The sequence below is a fragment of the Talpa occidentalis genome, unplaced genomic scaffold (genome assembly GCF_014898055.3).
Source record: "Talpa occidentalis isolate TD23 unplaced genomic scaffold, MPIMG_talOcc4v2.1, whole genome shotgun sequence".
Lineage (NCBI taxonomy): Eukaryota > Metazoa > Chordata > Mammalia > Eulipotyphla > Talpidae > Talpa > Talpa occidentalis.
This window is the reverse complement of record NW_026555331.1, coordinates 3,245,839-3,254,624: the sequence shown is the minus strand read 5'-3', so window position 1 is coordinate 3,254,624 and position 8,786 is coordinate 3,245,839. Positions and strand designations below refer to the sequence as shown.

The 8,786-nt window shown below is 71.0% G+C and overlaps 1 protein-coding gene across 1 annotated transcript in view; it reads right to left on the bottom strand.

Annotated features, from left to right (window-relative positions):
* Positions 1 to 2,633: 2,633 nt before the first annotated feature.
* The window catches only part of ZC3H3 (zinc finger CCCH-type containing 3), a 40,242-nt gene continuing 34,089 nt past the window's right edge, over positions 2,634 to 8,786 (bottom strand). Inside the window, exons 9-12 of the mRNA XM_037507302.2 lie at positions 8,126 to 8,257; positions 4,640 to 4,812; positions 3,877 to 4,247; positions 2,634 to 2,891 (exon numbers count right to left, since the gene is read on the bottom strand). Of these exons, the coding sequence (XP_037363199.1) occupies positions 2,860 to 2,891; positions 3,877 to 4,247; positions 4,640 to 4,812; positions 8,126 to 8,257 (708 nt within the window). The 3' untranslated portion in view covers positions 2,634 to 2,859. The remainder of the gene's footprint in view (positions 2,892 to 3,876; positions 4,248 to 4,639; positions 4,813 to 8,125; positions 8,258 to 8,786) is intronic.

Genomic DNA, 8,786 nt, shown 5'->3' with positions numbered 1-8,786 from the left:
CCCAGCAGGGGCGGGAAGGCGCTGAGCCCCTGGCCACGGGCTTCGAGGGCTCCTGGGGCAGCCACCCAGGGGCCCTGGCAGCTGTGCCCGGCTCGCCCAGCCCCGGAAAGGTGCTGGCTTGCCTGGCCCCAGGCCGGCGCCAGGCCTTCCCACCGCATGCCGGCGGAGTCCGGGGGGCAGAGGCAGGGACGCCATCCTGCCCCCAGCAGCGGCCAGCGGGAGGCCACAGACGCGCAGGCGGGGCGTGGGCAGCTGGGCCAATCTCAGGCTCTTCCACTGGGTGCCAATGGCCAGTGAGGTGGTGCCCATTTCCTGGGCACGAGGAGAACTCCGCCTTCCCTCTCGGGGGCCACCCACCCCCTCAGGTCTCTCACACCCCCAGGAAGTGCCGGGACACGGGATTCCAGCGGGACCTCCTGCAGCCCATTCAGTGACACCCCGCCCAGAGTTTCATCGGCCCCCGGGGCTTGGTGGTCACCTCTGCGGCCTCACCCACCCCTGGCACGGAGCCCGCTGTGGTGGGCGCGGAGGGCAGACACACCTCCAATGGCCATGGGGGGCTGAGGCTGCAGCCTGGGGGGAGCAGACTGTGGGCACCGCAGGGCTGGGGCAGGGCCTAGGCTCCAGGTCCAGATGTGGGGGCCAGGACCCTGCCAGGCCCCCAGCGCTGGGCCATCCAGGGTCTGGGACACTGGCGCCTCTCCCGCCCCCAGGACAGTGGCCCCAGGGAGCGGCCTCTGCTGCTCATGGCCAGTATGTCTCCCACTGAGCGGCCACGCACTGACCAGGTGACCGCGCCCCTCCATCAGGTCCCAGACCCCCCCCCAGCACAGGACGGGGAGGGGGGAGGGGCTGTGGGCAGTGTGGGCGGGCCCTGGGTCTGGGGTGCTCACAGCCTGCATCACCACCAGCACCCACCAGAAGGCACCGTGCTGTGTCTGGGTGGGGGCCGCTGAGTGGGGGACTTCTCATCCCGGCTGGGGTCAGGGGAGCCTCCCAACCCACTATCAGTGCCCGCAGCCCAGAGCAGGTCCCTGGGGGCTCAGGCAGGCCCCCCTCGTAGGGCTCACAGCAGCCAAGCCCAGAGCCTGTGAACAAAACTGACCCGCTTGGGAGGGGGTCCTGGGCTCTCCCCGGCTCCCACCTTCCTCCTCTGCTCCCCCGCACTTCCAGGCCTGCCCTAACCCAGGCACCACCCCAGGTGCGCGGAGGCCACCCTGCCTGGGGGAGGAGCATGGGGGTGGGCGGGGCAGCTGGGTGCATGGGGGCCGGGGTGCCCACCCGGGACTTTCTCAGCTCCCTGCCCTTTGGGGGGCACCCCCGCCCCATTCTGCATCCTCAGGCCCCCACCCCAAAGTCCCAGCTGGCCCCTGGCCATGGGCTTCCCCGCCCCTCCCCGCCTCTCCCCACACCAACGCCCCTGGTGCCCGAGAGCCTGGCTGGGCTGGGCAGGGTTGCCCCACGGAAGCCACCCCTGGCGGCTGTGCCGGGCCAGCCTCCCTCCCGCGCCAGGGCCTGCCCAGCCGGCCCACCAGGCCCCGGGCTCACCTCGCCGTCCAGATGCCCGGCCCTCATATGGGAGCCATGGCCAACGGCCCACAGGACAGAAACCCGGGGCAGGGGCGGGGGGTGGCCCCGGGCATGTAGGGAGGTGGCCAGCGGCCACTCAGCTCAGAGAAGCTGCTCCCGCTGCCCGGGGCAGGGACAGGGCCCCGCGGCTGGTGACACCGCCCCTCCCGGTGCTCCCGGGGCCCTTCCCAAGTGCTGGGCGTCCGGCGGCCCGTCTCGGTGGGGCTGCTCCGCCGCCATGCGGCCCCGGGACCACAAGGGAGGGCAGATCCTGCGCAGCTGGGGTCAGTGTGTGCCCCCGTCCAGGGGCTGAGGCAGCTGGCCCGGGCAGGCCCCCGTGAGGGAGATTACCTCCTCCCGCCGCCAAGGTGTCCCTGGTGGGGCTCACGAGGGCACGGGGGCTGGGGGTGGCACGGACAGCCAGCAGGGCGCTCTCTCCAGCAATCTGACTCACGCCGCCGCCCACTGTGCTGGCCACTCGCCGTGCCCAGGGCCGGTGTGGGGCCTGGGCACGGTGCCGGATGGCCACACCATTCGGCCGGAGCCCCTTCCGCTGCTGCCGGCCACCCCCCTCAGACACAGGGACACACCGCCGCCACGGGGGGCTGCGGGTGGGGCATGGCCTGTACTTTGCGTTGCCAGCATGGCGGGCAGCAGCTGACCCATGCAGGGACGGGCTCACGGGCCGGCCTCCCTGGCCCCAGAAGGGATGGCCGCTTTCTCAGGCTGGGTCTGGCACGCCCTGATCCCCGCTTCAGGCCGGCCGTTCTCCCGTGGCGCCCGGGGCAGGCTCCGGAGGCCGCTGTGTGCTGCCGGCGCCGCAGGCCAGCTCAGGGAGAGGGAGAGCAGCCGCACTCCTCTAGCTGGGGAGGTCCGGCCAGGCCGGTGGACAGCTCACCGGAGGTGAGGCAGGGGCCGTGGGGTGGAGGCGGGGCTTCCAGCACCCCCTTCCCAGCAACCCCTGGGTCCTGGACCTCTGGGCCCCGGGGCAGCCCAGAGCCCGCGGCGGTATCTGGAGCTGGGTGTGCGCGCGGGCAGCAACAGGACACGGACACGCACGGGCCAGAGCCTTTATTGTGGGGCACGGCGTCCCGCCAGGGCCCGCGGCACCCTGGGGAGGGTGCTCACAGTGGGGCAGCCCTGCCTGGCACGCCTCGAGGCGGGCAGGGCTGGGTCCTGGGGGGTGGCTGGGGATGAGGGCGTGGAGGGCGGGCAGGGTGGGGCCCAGGCAGGAGGATGGTGCTGGCACAGGCCCACGGCGGCCCCTCCAGGGTGGGCAGTGGCAGGTCCTCACAGCCGAGGCTTGATGTGCAGAGGCGGCCCTGTTCCAAGAAGGGCAGAGGTCAGCGGGAGCCCCTGCTGGCCACCACCGGGGGCCAGCGTCCAGTGGGCGCAGCCGCCTGCAGCAGAGCTGCACAAAGCAGGTGCCCGCAGAGCCCGCTGCCCACGCAGGGCCACAGGGGCAGGAGGGCAATGGCGACACTGACCACCCGGGAGAGCAGGGCTGGGCTCTAAGATGCGGTGCAAGCCCCACTGCTCGGGGGCCCCCTGGTCACATGTGCGGCCCGGCGTGGGGGCTTTCGTTGCTGTTGGCTGGACCCACGACCCCCAAGGCCCACTGTGTGACCCGGAGGGTGACGCCCCCCACTGGCGGCTCCGATTTGGGAGCGCTGCAGCGAGGGCTGCCGGGCCGCTCCCCCAGCACCAAGGGAGGAGGCTGCCTCGGGGCCCCGCCCCCCCCAGGGCCCTCCAGACGGGGGAGCTGGGGCCTGCAGGGGGGGCGCCGGCCACCGCGCATGGCCCCAGCAGAGGCTGTCGCGGGAGGCGGAGTGGGGCGAGCGCAGCGGGGCCGCGAGGGAGGCTGCGAGCATCTCCCATTAACGTTACGGCCGTGACACAGGACGATAAAGTGACGGCCGTGTGGGCGCAAGTCTGCAGCCTGCGCGCCGCGTGGGGTTCATCGTCACTCAAACGCGCGGAGAGCTGTAAAGTGTTTACGGAAAGGGTCGTGTGCAGCCATAAAATCCTCTTTTCTCTCCTAAACAAGGCTGAGTGGGGCCATTTGCGCAGCCCCGACGCTCTTGGGGGGGGGAACATCTGTTCTCGCCGGCGCTGCGGAGCTCTTCCAGAACAAATGAGCAGACATGGGTGCTTTCTAATTAAATCAGCCCTTGGCTGGGGCGGTCTGTGCGGCTGCGGCCGCCGCGCTGCCCCGGCCAGCCCTGCCCGCGCCCATGTCAGGTGCTCGGGGGCCGCCAGGCCGAGCGTCCCACCAGGCGGGGCTGGGCAGGCACCGGGGCCGCCTACCTGAGTCCTTGGCGGCGGGACTCCTGGGCGTCCGGGCCCGGGGCTGGGGTGCTCCTCCCGGGCTCGGGGTGCTCTGCAGGGAGATGAAGGACGGCAGCTTGGGAAGGCGGCTGGAGCTGGTCACCGCAGGGGCAGCGGCCTCCCGGCCAGATGGTGCCTCCTGGTCCGGGGAGAGGGATGGGGAGGCCGAGGGGGACGAGGGGGGGAGTCGGAGGATGAGGGGGGGACGAGGGGGACGAGGAGGAGCGGGGGGGCGCCCTGGACGACGAGGGCGAGCCTGAGGCCGCGGTCCCCGGCGGGGGACGGAGGCCGAGCCGGCGGAGGCAGGGGCGCTGGGCTGTCTGGGCGCGCGCTGGGCGGCTGAGGACTTCCTGCGGGGGGAAGGGCGCACGTGTGAGGCCAGCGCTGGCCGACCAGCCGCGCGGTCCCTGGCCGCGGTGGCCGAGTGTTCCAGCAGGTCTCGCCCCAGCAGCCACCGGACGCTGCCATCAAGGCCCAAGGCCGCCCCCGACCCCAAGGCCAGTCAAGCGACATCAGGAGCGCTGGCCTGAGGCGCTGGGACCGGCCGGGGGGCTGGCTGGGCCCCACACTGGCAGCCTCCCCTCCTGGGCCGGCCCCGCATGCACAGGTCCCTCTGAGCCGGGCGCCCTCGGCGCTGTCCAGTCTGAGGGCGCCTTTGGGGTCACCGCGCCCTCAATCTGGGACTGAGGCTCCTTCTGGGTTTGGGCCCCCGACCATGCACACAGCGTCCACCTCCCGTCACCTGGTGCCGTGGCCGGAGGAGGCCCTGCTCCGGGGGGGCACGGTGCTGGGCTCCGGGGCTGCCCGCCGGCAGGAGCGCGTCTGGCTGCGGTGGAGCAGTTGGCACTGGGCGCCCCGGGGGCAGGCGCCCCTGCGGGAGAAGTCAGGGCAGAGCAGCGTGTGCTTCTTCTTGCACTGGGGGAGAAGGGGCATGTGCTGGGGTGGCCACACTGGCGGGCCGAGGCTGGCACCCACCCCCAGGACAGCCGCGAGGGAGCGGCCAGCAGGGCTCCAGCATGCAGGCCTCTGACCGCGGCTCTGGCCCGGGCCTCCAGGCTGGGACCGGGGAGCGGCAGGTCGGCTGAGGCCAGGAGTGTGGCAGAGGCCAGCACACCCGATCCGTGGCACCTGTCACGGTGGCTAAGTATACCCGGGGGTGGGGAAGCTGGGCCACCTCCCACCCAGCGCTGCAGGGGCGCCCGCACACAAGCTCCCCCAACACCAGGCTGACTGCCGGGCACCCACCTGCGGCCCCAGGCCCGTCCTTCCCACCCCACCTGGCACTGGCTACTGAGTGCGACCCTGACATGCCCCCTGCTGCGCCTCGAGCTGCACCCTGAGACGCCGAGCAGCGGCAGCACCCACACCAGACAGCCGTCCATCGGGCAGCAGGGACAGGGCCGCACACCCGGCCCTGGGACAGAGCCCCAGCCCCGGGTTCCCGCACGGTGGTCTCTCGTGGGGTGCCCGTGTGCTCAGCGCTCCCGGGTAGCTCGGCCACGTCCCCGTGCCCACTGGACCGCGCTCCCGGGGACCACAGGCATGCCAGGTGCAGAAAGAAACAACTGACTGCTGGACTATTAAAAAAAAGATGGATCATTAAAAAAAAAAAAAGATGGGCCATACAAGCCTCAAGAAATGACCTCCAGGAAGGAGACCGGCGCTGGCCCCCAGAGAGCCGTGGCGCCAGCTCCTGGCCATGAGGGAGTCAGACCAGAAACGGCGGCAGAAGGGCAGCAAGGAAGCGCCCCAAACTCGGACACCTGGGAGTCCGTGGGGCCTTGAGGCAGCTCTGCAGAAACTCAAAGACCAGATCAAAATGCAAATGCACCGCCTCAGGCCTCAGGGTGTGCCGCCACCCCCAGCCCCTGCCCCGCCCCCCCTCCCCCCCCCCCCCAGGGAAAGTCAGCTTTCTGGGCAGTGCTGGAAGCCCCCGCCCTGGGCCTGGGGAGCGCCAGCAGCAGACCCCCACGGCAGGCAGAGCAACGCTGGGGCCGGGAGTCAGGAGAGCCGGAGAGGGTCAGTGATGAGACCGAAAGCTGGTTCTCCGAAGACAGCTAAGGCCGCGTTGCCGATGGGCCTTGGGCAAAGCAGAGAAAAGCCTCGGACCCCAGTCTCAGGCGTGCGCGGCGGGCACAGAGCCACGTGCCGTTGGCAGGCCAGGCTGCGCAGGGCCTTGCACGCTGACCGCCCGTGGAGAGGAGCCGAGCTGGCGGCCACGGCCTCCAGGCGCTGGGGGCTCCACTGCTGGGACCCACAAGGTCAGGGAGAGCCGGCGCGGGCCCCGCCCAAATCCCCGAGCCCCGCTGTGGGCCGGCCTCCCTCATGCCAGCGCCAAGGAGCCTGCGGAGCCGGCTGGAGGCCCCTCAGGGTGCGGACACAGACCCCTGCGGAGCCCCCCTCCGACAGACACCCCCAGACCAGACACCCCCAGACCGAAGCAGCAGCACACCAGCCTCTCACACACAGGGACCTGCCGAGCCCCGCCCTCCTCACGCCAGAGCACCGAGCCAGGAGAGGCTGGTCTCTGCCCGACAGGCCCAGGCCCAGCCCTTGCCTGGCCAGACGCACACCTGGGACGGATGGGCCCTCCCTGCGGACGAGGGGCAGGACGTGGACGCCCTGCACACTCCCGCCTGTGGACCGTGCGCCGGCCGGGGCTCCGGGCAGCAGGCGGGAGGCCAGGTCAGGGGCATAAGCGGCCGGTCGCCTGTGACCTGGCCTCAGACAGGAGACCCTGAGGAAGCCCCGGAGATGCTGGGAGAGCTGACAAGTGAGGCCAGAGGTGTTAGGGGGAAAGGATGTCCCACAGTCAGGCAACCCGTCTTGTATCGGGGCTGCCCTATAACAGAGGGACGAAGTCACGTGCCACACAGGTGCGGGCAGCACCTGCAAGCCTGGCCGCGCAGCACTGGCCGCGGCAGGGTCGCCCACTGGAGACGGGCAGGCAGCTGGGAGTGGGGGTGGTGGCCGCAGGAGGCCCGACGCCGCTGAATCCCCCCTGGGAGACAGCGGGTTTCACTTATAATGACTTCCTGTGACTGCACCAGCGACACATGGAGAGACCCGTGCCAGGCAGTTAACGCGAGCTACGTCTCCATCCGGCTGTTCTGGAAACGCTGCAGGACGTGGGGGGCGGGGGCTCAGGTGTGGGGGACACAAGGTGGGGCCACACAGGCAGGAAGCTGACAGCGACCGCAGCGCCGGGTGACGCGGGAGCCGGATCCGCGCTGCCACAGACAGACAGGCGGGTGGGCGCCTTCTGCCCGGGGGCACCACCAGCACAGGCAGAGGCGAGGGCCGGCAGAAGCGTCTGGAGCAGAAGCGCCAACTGGCAGCGACTCCTTGGGGAGGGAGTGTCAGAGAGAGGCCGCCGAGGAGCCCGGTTGGCACCAAGGGAGGGCCCAGGGGAGGCCGCCAGCCAGACCCCGGCCCTGAGAGTGTGGGGGACCCCAGAAGGCGGGAGGGCCTCTGGGCCCCAGCACCCGAGGGCGGGCCGGCGCCTGCCGCCGACAAACAGGAGCGGCCCCTTTAACGAGCCGCGGTTTATGAAGCAAGGTTAACAATTTCCCTTGATTCAGTGGAATATTATAAACTCTCTGGGGCCCGGTTGAGGACTTCGACTTCCGACGCACGCTGACGACTCAGCACTTTTTACATTATTGAGAGAATAAAGTTAACCCTCACCCGCCCGCCGCCCCCGAAGGCTGCTGGCGCTTTCCCGCCCACCGTGCCGCCCCGCGCTGCCCCCGGCGGCCGCCTGCGGGAGGCGCCCCTTCCCTTCGGGCAGCGGAGCCCCGCCCGCCGGATCCTCAGGAGAGCTGCAGAGTTGACACAAGTCCACTGGCTCTGGGGACCTGCCGTGCCCCCGCAGGGCCCGGCTGGCTGGGGAGCAGAGGCGGCGGGCGGCCGGGCGTGGGCAGGCAGGAAGACGCTCTCCAAGAGCTGCCTGGGGCTTGCCCAGAGATCGGCACCTGCCAGGCTGCCCAGGCGCAGCAGGAGGGCGCCAGGGCCTCCCCAGTGGGCGCCCGTCTCTCCAGACCAGCTCCCCAACTGTGCTCCCGGGACACCAGCCTGCACCCTCGGCCTGCGCCCCCATCCCAGCCCCCCAGCAGCCTCTAAGCCTTGACATGCTAAGGTGCGGAGACCCGGCACCCCTGTGCCCAGCAAGGCTTAAGCCACAGCCTGGACTGAGCAAGCTGAGGGCACAAGCCAGGCAGGCCCTCACCTTGGCGCCCAGCGGGCAGTAGCCTTTGAGGAAGTCCGTGCAGACCTCTGCCTTCCGGGACACGTAGACATGGCTGTAGGGACAGTCGCTGTTGTTGCAAATCCCCCTCAGGAAGTAGGAGCACACGGGCATCTGTGGGGGCAGGTGGGTGAGGGCCGCTCGGCAGCCTGCTGGGGCTGGCAGAGGAAGCAGGGGCTGCAGGCGGGACCGGCCGGGGCCTACGGGGCGCTGCACACCTGGCAGTGTCTGGGCTCAGGCATTAGCTGGGAGGTGGACTCTGGGGGCGGGACCAGCGGGAGACTGCCCGGGGCACGCAGGTACCCAGCGCCTCCTCCTCCTCCGTCCACCGGCAAAGCAAGCAGGGCAGGTGTGAAGCCTGCCTCCTGGGGGCCCCGCCGCACCACTCCAGCCTCCTCGGAGTCACGCGCCTGCCAGTCCACATCTGCCAGGGCTGTCGCCCGTCCCTCCGCCTGCCCCTCCTTGGTCAGATCTGGGTTGGGGCCCCACACCAGCGCCCCACAATCCCCACTGGCCCCTGCTGGGCGCTCGGGGCTTCCGCTAGCTCCCTACCTGGCCTACCTGCTGGGGGCTGGCTAGTGAGCCTCAACGGCCCCCAGAGCCACGTTTTGGGGGTGAGGTAGGAACTTGCCTGAGGCCAGGG